General features: G+C 35.2%; 1 protein-coding gene across 4 annotated transcripts in view; it reads right to left on the bottom strand.

Moving 5' to 3' along the window:
* The window catches only part of LOC136828708 (neuronal acetylcholine receptor subunit alpha-7-like), a 40,178-nt gene that overhangs the window by 5,604 nt on the left and 11,307 nt on the right, over positions 1-23,267 (bottom strand). For all 4 annotated transcript variants that reach the window (XR_010850191.1, XR_010850192.1, XM_067086842.1 and 1 more), the window contains 6 exons: positions 7,551-7,684; positions 5,710-5,754; positions 3,567-3,676; positions 2,546-2,762; positions 1,999-2,194; positions 788-940 (listed from right to left, as the gene is read on the bottom strand). Coding sequence is in view for 2 of the 4 variants with exons in the window: in XM_067086842.1 (XP_066942943.1) it covers positions 788-940; positions 1,999-2,194; positions 2,546-2,762; positions 3,567-3,676; positions 5,710-5,754; positions 7,551-7,684 (855 nt within the window). In the remaining 2 variants the exon portion in view is untranslated. The remainder of the gene's footprint in view (positions 1-787; positions 941-1,998; positions 2,195-2,545; positions 2,763-3,566; positions 3,677-5,709; positions 5,755-7,550; positions 7,685-23,267) is intronic.

The following is a 23,267-nucleotide window of genomic DNA, read 5'->3' as shown; positions in this document are numbered from 1 at the left end:
CCAGAATAAATGGGTGGTACTGGTTTTTCAGGCTGTCATTATCCTTATCCACTTCAGGTGCCACAGTGTCATGGTGCCCTGTTTAATAACATCCTTGTACTGCAGAACTATGAAACCGTCTGTCTTGCAGTGATGTGGATGTTAATACTTAGGTTTAACAGTGGATGAAATTTTGATTTAAACTGATGTGAACTGTTAACTTGATATTCTTTGCCCTTTTCAACAATTATATATATATATATATATATATATATATATATATATATATATATATATATATATATATATATATATATATATATATATAATTATTCAATACATATAAATATATACACAAATACATTCATGTATATATATATACATACATATATATATGTGTGTGTGTGTTCGTGTGTGTGTATGTTTACACCCACACACACATATATATAGCAGTTGTTAAAAAGACAAAACATAACAAGATAACGGTTCACATCACTTAAAATTAACATTTTATGTACAATCAATCAAAATAGTAACATCCACAGCACTGAAAGAGAGACTGTTTCACATTTCTGCAGGATACGGAAGCTATGGTAACGCAAAATTTCAGTTAATGACAATCTGAAAAAGTTTTTCGAATCTCGATTTTCCACCCGATTCGTTTCCTCATAATAATTTCCATACTAATTTGGATTTGTACTTTCGTAGAAGTGACGTGTTACCTTTGAAAGGAGCATTCAAACAAGACATACTGTAGAGGATGTTGAACTTTTTTTTAAAAAAACTGATTTGAAAATCTAATCTTTACCTATGAGTGGCGTATGTGAGGGGGCGTGATTGATTGCGTAAGAGGTGTAATCTATGTACAGAAGATCAAGAACGAGGCAGAGACCACCGAAGATGATTTTCTCTCCAGCACCGGGAGGAAGCAGGAACATGACCAGGGTCAGGATACTTAGACCTGAAAAATAATGAAAATGATGATTATACACCAACCAACCTTGTGTCCTGGAAACTCTTCTATGTTTCTGTTGGCTTCAGAATTGCGTTATGTACCTAATTGTTTGACGACTATCTTGAACTTAGCATAACCAGGATAGATTAGAACGAGACCATCAACTTCATCCTGAGAGGATTTGCTGAACACTTTTTAATTTTTTTGGCCCATTGTCTTTAAGAATATTAGGCTCATTGTTACATAGTCAGTAATATATAACTCATATCCGTGATCAAATCACATAAATACGCTTTTCTTAATCGGAAGCTCGTTTTATGACTTGCCACTAATACGCAATAGTCAAAAATTTTTTTTTTCTACAGTTTACAGCAATGATGTAGAGTCTAGATCTGATTTACCAGTTGGCCACAATTCACGTCATCTCGGGGGGCCATCACCATTACTTTGTAACAAAGACTCTTTGATATTAGGTTCCAGATAAATTGAGATTCAGGTTTCAGAACTAGGTTTTAGACCCTCCGCTTGTTTTTGCATAGAAAAACTAATAGGGAAGGACTACTCGACTGTTCTTTTTCAGACGGTACATTCAACTTAACTGCATTTTCCCTCTTTCCAGCGTGCTTTTCGTTTATATGTACAGGAGAATGCATTTTACCTTCATAGTGAATATGATTGGTTAGGAAGAGAATTACCTTTATATAGACATTCTTGTTCTGTATACCTGATTATACTGTTCAAGGATTCATACTAAAAAAAAAAAGTTTAAAACACTTGTCTTCTAAGCCTATTTTTTTTTCGTGAGGTTTAAACAAAGTGCAATTTTCTTCCTCATATTCACATAATATTCATGTTACCTTCTTGTCTTATATCTCATGAATGGGCAACAATGTGAGGTGTACAGTAGATGGCGGCTGAGGGCAGAGAGAGAGAGAGAGAGAGAGAGAGAGAGAGAGAGAGAGAGACAGACAGACAGACAGACAGACAGACAGACAGACAGAGAGAAGAGGTAGGGGAGACGGGGGTTAGATAAGAAAAAGAGGGTTGGGGAAACAGAAACTCACAAGCCGCAGGCATTTTGACTGTCCAAGCATAAGCTGGAGCATTTCGAGTGAGGAGCAGCCACATGCAGATGTTGACGTAGGGTTCCTCACAACAGGGGTAGTATTTCACTTCTCGAACTGCGTGAGTCTCCGTGATGTTCCATTCGGATCGACTGAGGTTCTGTCCGTCGCTCGTATCAGCCGTTGCAACTTTGTTCTGAAATGGCGGATGCAAAAAAGCAAAAGGGTCAGTGTGGAAAACCATTGCCTATCAAAGAGCATTGCAGTGCTCTAAGGAGACTGATGTATGTACTATGAAGTCATTCAGATGACTGTAATTGCTGTTTATTTCTATAAAAAACAAACGAGATTGGCGATCTTATAACTGAATTCATTGCTTTTTAAATCATACTTTATTTCCAGAACGGAGAGCGATTGGCAATACACTCAAAATAATCTGAATGAATATTTGCAAAGTAGGTTCTATGACATAACATGTTTCACTTTATAGGAGGATGTACTCATGACTCATGATGATGACGAAGAATAATGTGACCTTCATGCTTACATATATCATGAAATTTTTCAGTTCCAGATCTAGTAGATGGCCGTTGTGGACCCAAGAACCAATCTTTACAGAGCAGTTGTGTGTGTCATGAGGCCAGTACGTCAGATCCATGAGACACGTGAAGTGGAAGTCGTACACAGGAACGTACGAAATTTTTCCCGTTGAATCCAAAAGAAGAGGAAGCTGCGACCTTATCAGAGTCCTTGGGCCGGCCGCCCTGTAAGGTAAGAACGCTTGAGTCAAGTTGTTGATCGTCGAGCAGTAACATCAAAGCAACCGATATTCTACAGAATCTTAACTGTAAATTAATCATCATTCGAAGAACTGATGAGAACTCTTTGATCACAGGAGATTCTTCATTGGTAAACAAATGCAGGCACAGTTAATCCTTGGTATTTATCGCTCCGATTTTATCTCTTCTTTTTTGTTCATACTCTTAATAATAAATGGAAAAGCTGACGCACACTCTTTAGAGAGATGATACCAACCAAACGCAGAGACGCAAGTTTACACACACACACACACACATTTTATATATATATATATATATATATATATATATATATATATAACCTACAGTAATAGAGAGGTTGGGCAGCAAGATGGAAGAAAGAAAGCAGGAATCGAGATAGAATAAAGGGCTAAAACTAGGTGCAGTCAGTGCTCGAAGGGAAAGCACAAACACCCTTTATAATGCCTGAAGTGCACCACATGAGGTGAGAAGACAGCACTAATCCCCCATGGGGCTGCACGTGTGTGCGAGCACGCTTATGAATGGACGTGCTATGTATAAACGTCATACATTGCTCATGTAAACATCATATGATTCACCCTTCAGTTGTCGACAAAATGGCATATACTTGATGTCTACCTTATCTCTAAATTTATTGTACACAATATAAATTTATGAAGCTCATAAGTGTAATCTCTCCACGATAAGAGAGACAATATAATCTTTTTCTTGCCTGAAAGTCCAGCAACCCAGGGTAACCGGTTTTGAGAACAAAACGATTAAACTTACGAATTGTAAACGGACAAATCTGGCTTCCAGATGTTTTCAGGATCCATTCCTATTTTGCTGATGTTAAAACTGGTTCCAAGACGCCACTGGAGTCTCGGGTCCTTCCAGGACTGGAAAGAAATACTTATTAGGTATTACTTATGATGAAAGAGCTTCTGTCAGGACTATTAGAGCTAGTTATAAGAACGTTGTGTTTAACAACGGTAATATCTTAATTTTAGTGACATGAAAGCGAAAGTAACAAAGCAGCAACTTAGGTAATGACGACTTGCTAGTAATGTGATGATGATGTTGATGATGATATGAACAACCGTGATCGTAAATTAGAACTACTTTACTGTATTATTACTATAAACTGCTTATTGTATTTAATGTATTTAGCTTTTAAATATTATTTGTATTAATAAAATACTCTATGAAATACAGTGCAGTACTAGAATTGTGTATAGTATAAAAAAACATAAATAGTACTGTACATATTGACTCTGAGTGTATCAAGTTGGACTTGCGAACAAATCAAGATACGAACCGCGGTTCGGAACATAACTTGTTTGTAAGCAGAGGAGCGTCTGTATTGCAATGGCTGTTAGGTAGTATCCAGTAATTGAATTTCCTTTACACTGAGGCCTAATATATTTAGCTTCCATTTTCGCAACTGAACTCCGTTCACACTTGTGAAGACATACACGCTTCTTCCTGTTAAGTTTTCATAAAAATTTTTCATAAGCACAAAATAATAGTTGCCTTACATCATATGTTTCAGTGACGCCCAGTCCAAAACAAGTATTACGAAAGTTGTGCATTTCTGAAATACTTTAAATAGAGATAGCTCACATCGCAGCATTTAATTAGGTCAGCCACCAGGGATATCACCTTTGGATTACTGACTGTTTGTCATTGCAAAGTTATTAATATTCATACTTTCATCTCTATTTTAAAGCAAGCGCTTACATTCAAGGTGACACCAACACATCGACCGTCACACAAGAGTGAATCCTAGATCTCTCCTCCACGATGCTGCTGATTTCAAGTTAATTTTTTCCACCAAAGGTAATTCCCAGAATACCTGATCCAGTGAAATTTTTCTTCCTTCCATCGGCTGCTTTACAATTCTAAATGTCTCTCTCCATCCTACATGCTGAAGATCTCTAAATGAGATTTCCATGTAAACCTTGGAGGGTCCCCTCCTCCTCAACCGTGACAAAAAGAGCCACAGCTTAGCTAAGAGCTGTTTCGGATCTTCATAATTTCTTTCAAAATATCTTCCTTTCTCGTGTATTCTGATTCCTTACTCGTTTCCATACCTATTGCCTCCACACAAAGCACTCAACAGCCATAAGACTATTTCCACTTAATTATCATACCAGACGTTCTTCTTGATTTTTCGGAGGGAAAGTTTTGCTTTAGCACCAATCACCGTGACCAAGCATCATCTGTTGACGAGGTCATAATCTCAGTTATTGCATTATATGCGCTCACTGCAGTTGTACATTGTCTCATCCAATTATTGTCATGGTTTGTCTAATTTTGTTTATCCATCTCGATGTTTTGAGAACTGGTATATATTTTCCCTGAACTTTTAGTTTTCTCGCTGCAAGCGTTACCTGTCTTACTTTCCAAGATATTTCTTTAGTTAATATTTTACACAGTGCTCACTGTCAAGTATGTTAATGCAATTTTGTAGAAAATTCTCTTCATATTCTTTTCATGTATGGTATCAGGATTTGTACGTTATTATTTGATGTTGTATGCTATAAACCAAATTTCTCCTTTTCCATATCTTTCCAAAAATTTGTGTTAAGGTCCTAAGAAATGCTACATGTCTGGAAAATTGTGTGTGCTGCAACCTCGGAAGGGAGATTCAGCATTTTTCCCCCAGGGAGAGCTGTTTCAAATGACTGTTTTACTTCAATTAACTTCATTTGATAGGGTCAATAAATGATAATTTTTAAATAAAATTTTTTGAGTTAGGATGCAAAGGCAAACATTGTTTTAATGGTAATGTTACTCAAACCAAATAAAAGACGTGGGTTATATTACCATCTTATCAATTCAGAAGGTTGAGGAGGGTGATCCTGCAAAATGTTATAAAACAGAGTGAATGGCATAGAAAAATGAAAGTCTTTGACCACCAAGTACTTACAAAACCGAGCCAGTTTTGGAGTTCCATGGAGTGATCCGCTTCATGCTGAAATAAGAGAAGAGGGGATAAATTTTACTTTAAATTTAAAATTTGGCTGAAGTCTTGTCAACTAATTTAATTTTTTTTTTTGCAGTTATAAAAGTTTTGATAGCAAGACCTCGGCACTAGTAACCATAATATTATAGCTGTAAGTTGTGGTTGTTGTAGTAGAAGCAACTAATGTAAATAGAGGAATCTTCTAAAAACAATCCATACAAAATCTATGAAGTTATCAGCGTAATTCTTGGTAGTTACCAGAGCAAAATGAATCATACAACAAATTTGAGGTTGCCAGTGATAATTTTCAATCACTGGCACTGCGTTGTCTTATTTCCAGAGAGCAGAAATATTTTATTTATATTGCGTTTTAATGTAATGGATAAAATAGAAAGGCCTCCGTTACTTTTTCCATGGAATATCAAAGGAAATTATTTCATTTGCTCAACTAAATGTAATTTAAATGCTTGAAAGGAAGCTATTGCTTTTCTTTTTATTAGTCAGAGGTCCACGTAGACAACTTTTCTTACAGTGCTTGTAAAGGAACAAGTTTTTTCTTCAGTAATACCTACTCAACGAATTACATTAGCATTAATCCGAATAGCTTTATTTACTCAAATTTTCTGTATCATAATACCTATCCCCGAAACGTCTATTTTTGACTTATTCAGCTTACTGTTACAATGCTCTATAAGACGGGAAGTCCTGAATTCATCTGTTGTTAGCTTGCTTTAGGCATACGGAACACATTGGAAGCAAACAAGTTTATAGGTTAATATTCATACTTTCATCTTGTTACGTGCGTATGAAGCACATTTTCTATTCATTCTACCGGATCTCGTGCTACAACAGTTTAAGCATGTGTAGATGTGCTTTACTCAACTAGATTTCTTTATATTGCTTTCACTGGGAGCAATCTTTCTTTTCAAATTCAGTGTAATCTCATTTTAATTCGTGGACAGAAATATCGCATTTTTTTTTACAACTCAATACACTCTTAAAGTAAGAGATTAGAATCAGACACGTTTCATTCTCTGAGCGAAGAGTTATACTAGAAACAGGAGATGTACAGTATTATGCATATATTCTAGTCTTCTCATTAAGTATGCCGTTAAGACAAATTTCATTTAAACTAACTACTACTAAATGCATGGTATGGGAAACAAGTAATGACATGGTAATTATGGTTTATGAAATTAGTGAAAAAATACTTGTCATGCTACTAATCTGTCAGTGGAGTCCAGTAAGTACTAAATATCTTCGAATTTTAGCAAACCAGTTGTATGTAGCTCTAATCCAAGATAATAGCATACGCTTACTTCACGTTACCTTGCCTTATCTTACTCATTGTCTGACGTAGGAAACAAGGTCAAGCTAGTTACGATCATCTGAACATACCAGGCCATGAAATATGTATATCATGCCACAGCACACGTTTTATTCAAGTTGCAAAATTTCACACAAGAATGTGTAACAACTGAAAATTGATTTTAACTACTGTAAGAGAGTTACCAAACTCACTAGGCAGAAACAGCATTAGCACCAACGGAAAACACATCGTTAATAAGGAATCGGATTAACACCTTTCGTTCTTCTCACGAAAACAGTCTAATTCCAATATAAAAATCATAGGTATGATGTACCCCATTCTTTACTTTTCTCATTTATATTTTCATTTCCCCATCCAATACTAAAAAAACAAAAAATGCCTCTTTCATAGAGTCGAGGTCCTTATTCCATTCTATAATTCACAGCTACATAGAAAACACAGACTAGAAGTGGAATCGTTAGGATTTTCTCCTTACCACATCGAAGTTAACTATCGTCATCGAGGAAAATACAACTACGGTCTTGTAGCTGGGTCTCGCGTTCTTGTCGTAGTTACTAAGAAGAAGCTTTCGCAGGTCCTCCTCAGTTCGTATTTTTGCCAATTCGTTTGCTGTTGGGGGAGAGATTGATAAGCTAAGTTTTCATTTGACTATTAATTGAGCGCTTTTGGCAAGATTGTATGTATGTATGTATTATGTGTATATATTATATATATATACTGAATACATATATATATATATATATATATATATATATATATATATATATATATATATATATATATATATATATATATATATATATATATATATATATATATATATATATATATATATATATATATAGTAGAGTATGATGTTAGGTTCTCAGCCATGTGTATGTGAAACTTATGAACTTATATATATATATATATATATATATATATATATATATATATATATATATATATATATATATATATATATATATATATATATATAAATTTCTGACTCACGTCGGGATCGAACCCAGGTCTCTCAGGTGGAAAGCAAGGGCGTTATCCACTGGGCCATACAAGTCTAAAAGAAGTTGGAACCTGAGAGCAACTGCACCCAAGGAATTACCTGGGCAAGCTAACTGCTTGCATACCAGCGAGTTTTCCCCAACTTCCCGACTCCAGCAATGACCCAATAGACAACATTTCATCTGAATTATCCCTTCTGAGTGAATAAGATAGAAATCATCAACACACAATCACGTGTGGAACAGAAATAAATTTCTGACTCACGTCGGGATCGAACCCAGGTCTCTCAGGTGGAAAAAGGGCGTTATCCACTGGGCCATACAAGTCTAAAAGAAGTTGGAACCTGAGAGCAACTGCACCCAAGGACTATTACCTGGGCAAGCTAACTGCTTGCATACCAGCGAGTTTTCCCCAACTTCCCGACTCAGCAATGACCCAATAGACAACATTTCATTCGAATTATCCCTTCTGAGTGAATAAGATAGAAATCATCAACACACAATCACGTGTGGAACAGATAATTCGAATGAAATGTTGTCTATTGGGTCATTGCTGAGTCGGGAAGTTGGGGAAAACTCGCTGGTATGCAAGCAGTTAGCTTGCCCAGGTAATTTTGGTGCAGTTGGTTTCAGGTTCCAACTTCTTTAGACTTTGTATGGCCCAGTGGATAACGCCCTTGCTTTCCACCTGAGAGACCTGGGTTCGAACCCGACGTGAGTCAGAAATTTATTTCTGTTCCACACGTGATTGTGTGTTGATGATTTCTATATATATATATATATATATATACATGTAAATGTAAATGTATTTGTGTGTGTGTATGTAAATCCATAGCATGAGCATTATTTGCGAAGGAGATAATCGTTCAATTATTTCGCGTTTGCCCATAGATATTCTCTTTCTGCACAGTATTTCTATGCCTTCTGAAAGCACCTGGGAAGAAGTATCACAGTCTTAAGCATCCACAGAAACCCGTAATATTAGCGTCATGGCTGCGGTCAGCTTGTAAACATATCTACATATCCCTTCAGTACATTCGAATTCATAATCAGTTTTTGTCGGTTTTCCAAGGTCTCGGCAGGACTTGTGTTGTTCCTGGTAACGAGAACGTTGACCAGAATAACGTAGCAATAGATCCGTAAGGACGCGCTGCTGCCAAGGGCACCTCGTTGTTATTGCATGGCTGATTTTAAGGCCATCAATTTCATTATGGCCTTGAAATCTTCTTGGGAACGGTTATACTGTAGTATGTATGTCTTCCTACTGTAGAATATGATGTTAGGTTCTCTACCTTGTGAATGTGAAACTTACGAACTTCTGTATTTATATATATATATATATATATATATATATATATATATATATATATATATATATATATATATGTGTGTGTGTGTGTGTGTGTGTGTGTATGTATATATATATATGTATGTACTGCATGTACAGTTCTTCACTGGAGGGGCGGGTAGAGCTCTCGGCTAGCACGCTGTTTGCCCAGCGTTCGACTCTCTGACCGGCCAATGAAGAATAAGAGGAATTTGTTTCTGGTGACAGAAATTCATTTCTCGTCATAATGTGGTTCGGATTCCACAATAAGCTGTTGATCCCGTTGCTAGGTAACCAGTTGGTTCTTAGCCACGTAAAATAACTCTAATCCTTCGGGCCAACCCTAGGAGTTTAACCAGCTAAGTGGTCTGGTTAAACTAAGATATACTTCATGTACTGTATGCATATATATATATATATATATATATATATATATATATATATATATATATATATATACAGTATGTATGTATGTATATATATATACATACATGAGACTTTTAAAGGTCCTATATAAACCTTATTTATGACAAACCCTATATTTCGATTGACAACATTTAATCCCTTTATTGGGACTGGAACATTTTTAGTTGAGGTATATGGTATAGGTATATTTTATGGGTATTGTAAAGGTGCATATTTTCATAAATATACACACGCACATATATATATATATATATATATATATATATATATATATATATATATATATATATATATATATACAGTACAGTATATAGATTCGACCATGGTCACTTTCTTACCAGATACTTATGTAATAGTAATAACCATAACGCCCTCCTCGTGTCTAGATTTCTTTACATTTGGGAGCTAACATACACACACACACACACATATATATATATACATATATAAGAGGACTAATACAAGTAGTAGAATTTTACAATATATCATGCGACGGTGACAGTGATAACAAATGTAGTTAGCGGGAAAAATATTATCTCATTAGAGCTGGAAGAGTGCTTACACCATGTGTGATGAAATCAGAGTGCCCTGTTAACAAAGTTAAGTATATCTTAGTTTAACCAGACCACTGAGCTGATTAACAGCTCTCCTAGGGCTGGCCCGAAGGATTAGCTTTGTTTTTACGTGGCTAATAACTAATTGGTTACCTAGCAACGGGACCTACAGCTTATTGTGGAATCCGAACCACATTATAGCGAGAAATGAATTTCTATCACCAGAAACCAATTCCTCTTGTTCTTCACTGGCCGGTCGGAGATTCGAACTCGCGACCAACAGAGTGGTAGCTGAGAACGGAACCCGCTCACCCAGCGAAGAACTGCCCTGTTAACAAATCTTGTTTTTTCACATACAAGCGCCTTTGCACCTTTGCTTTTAAAGACAAACTACAACCCTTGAAATGACACATTTGACCTATTTCTTTTGAAATAAATAGATCAGACTTATACATTCTTAAGCTTATATTCATATTCGTTTTCATATAAAACTCCATCTATTTATTTAATCTATTTATTTAATACCTGACCAATCACTGGTAACATGATTATTTCTTTGACAAAATAACCACAAAGTTAGCATGTATCCTGTGCATTTGTTATATTTTCTTTATGTTGTTCTTTCTTTTTTTCAAGGATTTTCCAGCGTGACCAATATAGAAATTGTCACATGACCTGAATGGGATTTATCATACACATCTTTTAGCATTGCCTTGTAAGTGCTTTTTCCTTTTGCCCTATTGTCCATGAATGTAGCAATAACTTTAAAGATTTTAAATAAGTTATGACATCCTCAAAGTATTTGCTGAACGGTCGAGTGAATAATGTTTAATGTACAAAATCAAGGAATAACTTAAACACGCTTCGTACGAGGCTTCTCGGTGAATATATTAACCCTAAATCTTTCAGTTAATTGTTAACTATCAAGTGTATATAGAACACGTAAAAATGATTTAATCTTGACATACATACTGGCGAGAGTGCTTTCATAAAAGGAGTGCCATCATGGCGGCAGGAACTCTCCAGGCTCGAGGCAACTCAGTGGTCATAAAGAGCGTAAATCTGTCATTGAAACGTCCATTACATTATGAACTTGTCTCATGAATAGGTGATTTAATGTTAACGTACATACTGAAGAGCAGGAGGGCTCTCATAAAGGACGGTACCTGATAGGAGCCTGCGCAATTAGGTTAAGATCTGCATGCTAGTAAACGGTCTTCTAATGTTTGTGATGCTTTAATGCAACTGCATTTGCATATACAACATATGAAAGTGAATATATATATATATATATATATATATATATATATATATATATATATATATATATATATAAACATATGTATATAAAGATAAATATATATATATATATATATATATATATATATATATATATATATATATATATAAACATGTATATAAAGATAAATATATATATATATATATATATATATATATATATATATATATATATATATATATATATATATATATATATATATATATATATATATATATATATATATATAAACATGTATATAAAGATAAATATATATATATATATATATATATATATATATATATATATATATATATATATATATATATATATATACTGAGAAAAAGAGAGAGACTGAGACAGTGAGAGAGAGAGAGAGAGAGAGAGAGAGAGATCAGAGTTTGGGATGCTCTGTGGTTGGTACCGGATGGCGCAAGTATTTGTTATTCTTAACTACAAACGGATCCAGGTACACTGAGTCATAACTTTGCTAAAACGTGTCCACGTCGAAAGGTGTAAGTACGTATTTCTGAAATTCTCTGCGTGAAATGAATACTTATTGCCGAATGTCTACGTTGTTATTTTTACTACGTCAGAGTGTTATCGGTAATAAGGGAGATTCAGTGGGAGAAATGGGGTACTCTCTCTCTCTCTCTCTCTCTCTCTCTCTCTCTCTCTCTCTCTCTCTCTCATTACAACTGAAATTAGTTTTCTTTGCAAAATTAATAACTTCAAATTCGTCGCATATGGAAAAACCTCTTGACTGTCGCAATTTTGACAATTGATGCATGTGAGAAAAATCATATAATTCATGGAATGAGGTCTACAGTGGTTACGCAAAAATTACTTTGATGTACAGAAAATGAATTCATCGAAAGAGCACAACAGCAGGTTCTTTTCTCATTCGTAATGAAAAATTCCTGTTCGTACACACACGCCCTGATATACAAGTATGTGAATACGTGAACAATTCTCTTTTCATACACCATCACAATTTCTAACACATCCCCAGCATATTATTCCTTCTTCATTTTTGTAGTCACTCTTCATTGTCGTTAAGTTTTTCTCTTGCTCTTGCAATTCTAATACAGTTTATTGCTATGTTACTTCTGCCTTTTTTTTTATTAACTCTCACTTTCTGCTATGTCCGCACAGAAGTCAAGACATAATCAGAAAGCGTCCGAGCTATAAATAATGATTTCTAAAGAGTAATGACTGAGGAAGCCGCCACTACCACAAGACAGTTAAAACTCGACTTTCTGTGACGATTTCAAACTTTCGTATAAGTAATTCTTCCGTTCTCGTTTTTTTTTTTTTTCTCTGTACAGATTTTTGGTGGGAGCTGGTCATGTGCTCAGAATTCGAACCAGGGCCTTTGGTTTAGAAACAGCCAGAGACTCAGGTTCGAGTCCTGGCCCGGCGGAACTACTTATCTATTATAATTACCTTTGGGTGTAAGTTATTCCCAAGGTATAGTGAATTCGATATGAAACAATATTCCAGGCTTTATATATGTATGAATATATACTCGTACATACATACATAAACACGTACGGTATATATTTATATAACCCTTCTCTTTTCTGCTGTATAAAGCACTTCGTAATGTAACCTTTATAAAACTCTCTCTCTCTCTCTCTCTCTCTCTCTCTCTCTCTCTCTCTCGTCCCCGCTTCATCATGTCCAAATGAGAATTACTTAACCCCAATGAAGCATGATGAGTTCACAGCTGGCCGTAATGGTCCAACCCGTTGATCCTAAAACGGGTGGATTAAGGTGGATGCTGGATAAGACCTAGATGAATAGCGACAGATGCAGCCAGGATTTGCCGGATTAATCTGGAGTTCTTGTTCTGAGTCTCTCTCTCTCTCTCTCTCTCTCTCTCTCTCTCTCTCTCTCTCTCTCTCTACGAATTTAAAGGATGAGCACGTGAACGAATCAAAACCATACTACGCTTTGTGAATAGATTTTCTTTTCACTTGAAGAAAAATTTATAATTGCGGTTATTTGGTTAAAAAAGAAATGTAGTAATCCTGTGAAATAACTGTAAGAAATAAAAAGAGTTAACGAGTTCTGGTCGCTCTAGATCATTAGATATATTGTGTTTAAATGTGGATAATTAAAACCTCTCTTTGGTGTTCTAATTATAGTCAGTGCAATTGGTTACGTAAAGCAAAGCGAAGCCACATTTTTTTAGGGGCTAAATATAATCGATGCTTTCGCTTCTTTCTCTTTTGGTCTTTTTATAATATATAAGTTTTTCATGTCTATTAAAAAGAACCGAAGGATTAGCGATGCTGACTTTAAATGCTGTTTTCATTGGATTTCTTTATTTTTTTTCATGTATGCAGATTTACCTAATAAATTTTATTACTGTTTAACAATGGACTGTCAACAAATATGCTTTCATCCTTCCCGCATAAATGTCGCTTGTATTTGAAAGGCTAATTATGGGTTTCATTTCCCTGAAAATATTAGTATTTTTACATGCTTCTATTTTCACATTATTAGCGATGAGAGTAGAGTCTTTGATATATTTTCTTCTGGTACGGTGCTTTTTTTTTATCAATTGAGGGACTTATATATTTCTTTGTCTCTTACGTCCTAGTAAGTGAAATGACTGGACATTACAGCTGAATCAAGAAATATACATGTTTCCTTGTATGTGTGTATGCGGCAGCTTTTCTTCTTGAGTGTGGTGAAAATGCGTGTCAAATCAGACAAGAAACTTGTACAAAAACGTTAACAAAATCTAGCTATCAATTTTTAGCCACTTCCCTGGTGGCCATAACCCTTATTCATCGAGTAGTGAAACAACTAGTCATTGTTCTATTTACTGAAGGAAGCATCTTTGCTTGACAGTGCCCATGCAATCAGAGCTATCAAGATCAAGACAATAGCATACATATTTCACGGGATAAAGTAATATTTTCTTTATGCTGAAACAAAAATGAAAATTTATATCTGCTACATATGTGTACTTGTTAAACATATACTGAATTGAATCATAAAACCGGTTTTCATACGAGATATTGAAGAAAATAATTTTCCTTTTACTTGAGCATAAAATCAATCTGATTTTGATAATGCTATTCCATATTCCTTTTGCGAGGATAAACTAAACAGTTGTTCTTTTAAATAATCACTAATTCTTTTTCACTGCTCAGTCAAAGAGTACCTAATTCATTTAATAGGCATTGAGGTGAGCAATTTCCCAAGAACTTAATCCTAAAACTAGTAACTAGTTCTACAAGTCTAGAGTAACCAGTTCCCTTTTGATAAGAAATTAATCTAGTTTTTCACGAATTAAACATAAAATAATCCTTCCATTTAACATAAAATCAAGCAGCCAGGTATTGAGATATATTTTCTGTTCGCTTCACCTTGGGTAAACTAATATCCTAGAAAGTGCTTTGCTTTTATTTTCACTGAAAAGTAATGCATTGTTTTTATTTTACCCAGAAATTAAAGTAATTCGCATTTATTTAACCTAAGAAATAAAGGGCTTTCCATCTATTCAACATAAAAAAGTAAAGTAATTGGCCCTTTTATAAGGTAAAAAGGTTAGCAACTCCACTTTTATGTAACCTAAAGACTAAAGTGCTTCAGTTTTATTTAGTTTAAATATTAAAACACTTCACCTTCATTTAGCCCTGAGAAATTTTCATTGTAAATTTTCTCTCAACAGAATTGTTTCGTATTTGCTGAAGTAAGTTTTACTTTTAACCTCATCATAAAATTCAGCAATCATTTCCTTCCCATCCTATATATGGTAAAGAATAAAAGAAAAAGTATATAGAAATTAACTTTGCACTGAAAGCTGCTGGCGGTTTTTCATTCAAAGGGTTTACGTTAATGGGCTTATTATTATTATTATTATTATTATTATTATTATTATTATTATTATTATTATTATTATTGTTGTTGTTGTTGTTGTTGTTGTTGTTGTTGTTGTTGTTGTTGTTGTTGTATTTGCTTTTATTGTTGCTGTTGTTGTCTGGAAAAAGCTGTCACGAAAACATAGCTGAGAAGCACTTGATTATTGCTACTGGTAAAGAATAGAATCATCACTACACCCGCCATAGGTATTAACAACAAGGACTCAGATAAAAAAAAAAAAGTCCTATTACAGCACCAACTACCCGGAGGAAGTCGTCCAATTTGCGTGATAAAGGCATATCTGAAGTACAAGAGAAGATCATTTTTATATTTAAAAAAATCAGCTTTCTTGAGACGGGGTACCATTCTTATATGGATTTTGAGCAGGTACGAATGAAAATAAACTACAATAAAAAAATAAAAGATTAATAAGAATAAACAAAAATAAATCCTTGTAGTAACACCTTTGTGCAATTCGTTATAAGAATTTAACATGCAATCTGAGAGAATAGCATTCCGATATATATATATATATATATATATATATATATATATATATATATATATATATATATATATATATATATATATATATACAGTATATATATATATATATATATATATATATATATATATATATATATATATATATATATATATAATATATATATATATATATATATTTATATATATTGTTCTAATTTTGGGGATTTCATCTATGAAATGATAGACCTCAAGTGAATGCCATGTTTTGGACTGAATGACTTCATAACATTATCCAGACACCTAATCTTCTGGTTATGAGGGAACCTGATGTCACTCACGGCATTCATCCACCTATTTACTTTCATTCTTCTTTCGTTGGTTGAGTCTTTTGTCGAGGACTGGAATTTTTGTTGGTCATGAAGGAAGCAATCCATCTCAACTTCATTCTCCTGAGTGGACATGTTGCCTTCTTACTCTTCTTTTTGCAATTATAAAGTGTCACCTGCAGAATCTGTATTATTATTATTATTATTATTATTATTATTATTATTATTATTATTATTATTATTATTATTATTATTATTATATTTCTACGTTTATTGTTACTATTAGTATTTTCTTTTTTTATTGTCGCTGTGATTAGTATCACCATAGAGCTTGCCTATTTTCAATTTTCGTATTTAGCCCACTGGACCTGACTTTTGTAACCATTTAAGGTCCCTAGCTGGAAATTAATTATATGCAATCTGTTTTTTTATAGTTTTTAATAAAGTTTTACTATTATTCGCAATATTATTACTGTCATTGCCATTTTTATGAATACTATTTTTTCTACTGCTTCGGCAACTGTGTGGATAGTCCCGATCATCATTTTTTATCAGGTTATTGTATCTAGATTGTGTGTATTGTCTCTGCTTTGTATATTTCATGTATATGGCCTTGAGCTGACATAAAATTTATTTTATTATTATTATTATTATTATTATTATTATTATTATTATTATTATTATTATTATTATTATTCTTTCTTTTTTTCTATCATGTATCATCCTATTCGACTGGGTGGTGTTTATAGTGTAGTGTTCCGGGTTGCATCCTACCTCCTTAGGAGTCCATCACTTTTCTCACTATGTGCGCTGTTTCTAGTAGCACACTCTTCCGCATGAGTCCTTTTCGGGGATCTAGGGATCGTGCCTAGTGTACCTATGATTGTGGGTACAATTTCCACTGGCATATCCCATATCCTTCTTATTTCTATTTTCAGGTCTTGATACTTATCAGTTTTTTCTCTTTCTTTCTCATCTACTCTGGTGTTCCATGGTATTGCGACATCAATGAGTGATACTTTCTTCTTGATTTTGTCAGTCAACGTCAGGTCTGGTCTATTGGCACGTATCACCCTATTTGTTCTGATACCATAGTCCCAGAGGATCTTTGCCTGATTGTTTTCATTCACTCCCTCTGGTCGGTGTTCGTACCACTTATTACCGCAAGCTAGCTGGTGTGTCTTGCACAGGCTCCAGCGGAGGGCTTTTGCTACTGAATCATGCCTCTTTTTGTACTGGTTCTGGGCAAGTGCCGGACATTCACTTGCTATGTGGTTTATGGTCTCGTCTTTCATATTGCACTTCCTGCATATGGGTGAGATGTTATTTCCATCTATTGTTCTTTGGACATAACTGGTTCTTAGGGCCTGACCTTGTGCCGCTATTAGCATTCCTTCTGTTTCGTTCTTGAGTTCTCCCCTCTGTAGCTACTGCCATGTTTCATCACTGGCCAGTTCTTTAGTCTGTCTCATGCCTGTCAAACCGTGCATTGGTTTGTTGTGCCATTCCCCTGTTCTGTTTTTTTCTCCTGTCTCTGTATATTTCTGGGTCTTCGTCTACTTTTATCAGTCCTTCTTCCCATGCACTCCTTAGCCACTCATCTTCACTGGTTTTCAGATATTAACCCCCAGTGCTCTGCTCACGATGTTGACGCAGTCCTCTATGCTTAGTAGCCCTCTCCCTCCTTCCTTTCGTGTTATGTATAGTCTACTTGTATTTGCTCTTGGTTATAGTGCTTTGTGTATTGTCATGTATTTTCTAGTTTTCTCGTCTATGCTGCGGAGTTCAGCCTTCGTCCACTCCACTACTCTTACGATGTATCTGATTACTGGTACTGCTCATGTGTTTATGGCTTTCGTCATGTTTCCGGCGTTAAGTTTTGACTTGAGTATCTCCTTAAGTCTCTGCATATATTCTTTCCTGATCGTTTCCTTCATCTCTTGGTGTTTTATATCCTCTCCTTCTACTATTCCCAGGTATTTGTATCCTGTCTCATCTATGTGTTTGATGCTATTTCCGTCTGATAGCTTTATCCCTTCAGTCCTTGTCACTTTGCCTTTTTGTATGTTGACCAAGGCACATTTTTCTATTGCAAACTCCATCCTGACATCCTCAGATACAAACCTTACAGTCTGGATTAGGGTATCTATTTCATTGATGCTCTTGCCATACAGCTTGATGTCGTCCCTGAACATCAGATGGTTAATTCTGTTGTCTCCTTTCTTGAGTTGGTACCCAGCATTCATCTTCTGCAGTACTTATGTCATGGGAATCGTGGCTACTACGAAGTGTAGTGGGGACAGTGAGTCGCCTTGAAAGATTCCTCTCCTGATGTTAACCTCTGCTATCCTTATCCCAGAGCTTGTAAGTACTGTACTCCAGTTGCACATTGTATTTTTTAGGAAGCTGATGGTGTTCCTCTGCCCCATATATTTTCAGGGATTCTATTGGCCACGTGGGCGGTATCATGTCGAAGGCTTTCTTGTAGTCAGTCCATGCTATGCTTAGGTTGTTCTCCCTCTCTTACTGTTCTTCATTACCATTTTGTCTATCAGGAGCTGGTCTTTTGTGCCCCTACACTTCCTTCTGCAGCCTCTCTGTTGGTGGGGGATGGTGTTTATATCCCCTTTCACTGATGATACCTGTTAGTAACTTCCACATTATTGGTAGGCAGGTGATAGGCCTGTAGTTACTTGCTATATTTCCCTTATTATTATTATTATTATTATTATTATTATTATTATTATTATTATTATTATTATTATTATTATTATTATTATGTTGGAACCATTTTAGAGCTGGCTGAAGACCTACTCACTGTAACTCTCCAGGACAGACAGACAAGCGGACAGAGAAACAAGATTTTCAAATAATTTTTTTCAGAAAACCTTATATATATATATATATATATATATATATATATATATATATATATATATATATATATATATATATATATATATATATATATATATATATATATATATATTTCTGTTTGGCTGTTAGAATAGACTTTCTTCCTTTTCTAAATGTTGTAATGGTTATTGAAGTTTCTGGAGTTAGATAGTAAGCTTTCTGTAAGTTATTATGAAACTAAATTAATTTATCGTTTCTTTATGAGCTATGACATTCCTGTGTCAGTGAAATCTGAGGAAACTGTCTCACAAAAATCAAATGACGTCTGCCACAAAAAATCAATGGCCGTAAAAAAATTTTTGCCATTAGATTATTGGGTAAGTATCACCTGGACAGGCATTCAAAAAGAACTTCGTCACGGGAATAAAGGGATAAATGAACGGCAAGAAATAATTCAAGAAGAAATGAAAATGACAATTGGAAGAGTAAATCAAACAGATAACTAGAGAGCAATTATAGATTTTCACCTGGAAGAAGAAAGCTGCATATACTATATAAGGTAGCAGAGAAAACGGCTTACCAAGAAACCTGTTTATCATATGAAAACGCCTGTCTGGAACAAACGCCCTCCAAGGCTACATTAAATTGTCCTACTCTCCTGCGTCCAAGGTGAAACTAGATTTTCTCAACCTTGACTAAGAATCCTACTAAGCCTAGAGAAGTGAGACTTGGTCATTATTAACTGTCTGGTTGGCCTCCATGGTGAGGGAAAGGTCTACTCTCCTGTACGTTAGTTGTTGAATTTCATGACTGACATTCGCATGAAGCCTAAAGAGGAAGACAAGAGACAACTCAAAAACCATCTCACCATATTCATGTGGAGGTATGATAACATGGCCATCTACATTGTTATATCCTGTCAGAAATATGAATCAGGGTGATAGTCCTCAGTGAAGGTTGGAAATACCAACCCATGACGGTAGAACCAATCAAAGATTTATAGAATGGTACATACTACAAACAGCACCAAAAAGATCATTTTTAGTTTCTTTAAGTTACTATAGATTAAGGGCTTATAACTTTTTAAATAACAATATCTTGGGGCTTACTGTACTCGATCTGTCGTTATCCACGTACCAGGTAGCCAAAGTCCTTAGCAAGATACTAGAATATTAGACAGTCATGTTCCTGAATGCCATTTGAACTTGTCTATGGAAAAATACAAAGTTTTGCAAAGACAACTCCTAGGAGTAGCATCATCCATATGCATACTACTGAAACCATCAGCATGATCCTGAAACATATCTCAAGTTCACCCCTGAAATTTGCTACAAAAATGTTTTATGCTATAATCTTAACTGGATCTAATTAAACAAGTTTTTACCTTAGAAGAGAGTTCTGCCAGTTAGGTTGCTATAGGGAAAAGTCTTCCAGGCATTCCATCTGTAACATCCTTATGGTTAATGGTAAATTCATCACTATTGGGAACGATGAACAGTTTCAGAATCCTGCATCTCATTTATAAGAATCCTCTGTCTTTGGTTTCTTACTGCATGTGTTTCATATCTCGAATAGACTGAAAACCAAGCTATGCTGGAGATGCCCAAACAGTAAAGAAGGATGAGCCCAGTCTTACGGCCGTTTTGCTGGGTCTCCCTCAATGAACAGGCCATTCAATCCCTGCAGTAGCTGGAAACCTGACGGGAAGGAACAAGAAAATCTAGGAATTTTTTTTTACCAATAATTGGTACAAGGACCAGAAGTCAGAGGAACACATTCATAAAGAAATCGATACTTCAGACTACTGGTGACAATGACCACCAGTAAGAAAGTAGAATGCCTTAGTGCGTGAGCTTCAAGGAAATAAGATTATCAAACCGTTAATTTTCGAGATATTACTCCTTGCAGCATCCACAAAGTATTGACTCAAAATACTGAGCAGCCTTAACACAGCGTCATCTAAGGTTTACTGCCTGTTGCTTGTAGGAGGAATATGTGCATTAATGCACATGTATAACTGGCAAACCAAGCTCACTCAAACTGCAACCGCCCAAAGGGCAACAAAAACTCAACCCATTTTCCAGCACTATACGGGGAAACACAACTAAAGAAATGATAAAGGACACATGAACACACATCAGCCAACAAATGGATGTTTATATGACTCCAGTGAACTAAAAAAAACAGAGAGAATATTTTGACCATCATCAACAAGGCCTAATAACATAAGAACGACATTTCGTGAGAATGCGTTTTCTCAGGCCTCTCCCACAATGGCTCACAGCCACCTAATTGAGAGAGAGAGAGAGAGAGAGAGAGAGAGAGAGAGAGAGAGAGAGAGAGAGAGAGACAGAGAGAGAGAGAGAGAAGGGGGGTGGGGATTATAAAGCATATGACTTGATGCTCAGTTTGCCAATTTGGAAAATTTCCATCAACCTTTTACATCCACTGTGTGTGTATGTGTGTGTATGTGTGAGCGCACTTTTGGTGAACTTGCCAGCAACTTTTTTCTTAACAGTTCCATCTGTGTGTAAATATGTGTGCATACACGTTGTTTGTAACCTTCGATACCTTTCAGGCAAACTTTTCCATGTGCGTGTGTGCATACAGGGATTAATATTTCCGAGTAATTTATCAAGAAACCTTTTCAATATTTGAAGAGGTGAATTTTCTATCTGTACATGCACAGGATTCATATTTTCTTTCCCTGTTGCTCCAGGCAACCAAAATAGTCTCCAACAACACGTGTTGCAAATGCACAGGATATTTTCACTTAGCTTATGCCAGCTTGCCTTTATACCAAGCGGTTGTACGCTCCCCACCCCTCCCCCCCCCCACAAGCAATCCCGCCTGCCACGGTGTCTCTCCCTTTCCCCCATCCGGTTCCCAACCAATTCACTTTTTTCAATGCACTCTTTGTATTTCGCCTCTTTATTATTCACCCTTCTCCGACCGTCTCCATCTCCTTTCTGTATGCCTCTTGCACTTCTTTTTACTTTTATTTACATGGCTCCGTATTCCCCACCGTTTAAAAAAATGGGGCATTGTTAATGCTACCTTAGCATACCATTTCAAAATAATGTAGGGGTTGTTAGCTATCCAATTCAAAGCAAAGTGATATCAACCTAATTAAGTCGCTGTAGTATATTTCTCTCCTTTCCAGCCAATTTACCCGAGTCTTTTTTTAATTCGCCATACTTCTTTGCTATTTACTCAATTCCAGTTTTCAGGCTTATTTTTTAAATTACTCAACCTCATTCCATTATTTCTTAACAGATGCGGCAAACATCTGAGATTTTATGACGAATAATAGACCGTTCTTGCAACAGGAACATGGACAACACAAAATTAAGAAGAAGCAGGGAATTAAGAATAGGTAAGTGATGATAGATGACAGGTTATAGATAATACTGAACAAAGAAATTTGAAAGATCTTTAAAATTCTTTGGCATTAAAAAACAATAATATACTTATTGCATTAAAAACAACAATATACCCTTAATATCGTTTCAGGTACTAATATCTACAGTATATCGATGTTAGTCACTGACAAGGATAATTTGTTTGATTGTTTTTATCTTATTGTTTTCTTGGTGGAAAACGTCTCGAGGCTGTTTTATCGACCTCTATTTATGTGAATTCAAGTCCATTTAACATTGTTTGCTAGTCATGTTTAAGATTGAGGGATATATATATATATATATATATATATATATATATATATATATATATATATATATATATAATTCTATTTGGGCATATTTTCCTTCTTATGCAACTTCTATTATAACAATGGCATTTTTCGCAGATACTATCTTATTCTCAAGACCTTGAATCAATCTATACTTCTTTTTCTCTTCTGTCAAGCTTCACAGGAAGAAGGAACAATTATTCGAGATTTTTTCCATTTACTTTTTCTTTTTCTAGTCGATGGACCGTTTCTCCACCTCTCTCGGTGGCGTCATCATGACTGGATTATAGACCAACATATAAGGTTTTTATTACTGCATGCAGACGTTTGAATTTCAAACATGTCATCACTGGGGTGCTAAATTTCT

This window comes from Macrobrachium rosenbergii, chromosome 43 (genome assembly GCF_040412425.1).
Source record: "Macrobrachium rosenbergii isolate ZJJX-2024 chromosome 43, ASM4041242v1, whole genome shotgun sequence".
NCBI classification, from domain to species: domain Eukaryota; kingdom Metazoa; phylum Arthropoda; class Malacostraca; order Decapoda; family Palaemonidae; genus Macrobrachium; species Macrobrachium rosenbergii.
Note: the sequence above shows the minus strand (reverse complement) of the source record. Positions and strands in the feature narration are given on the sequence as shown.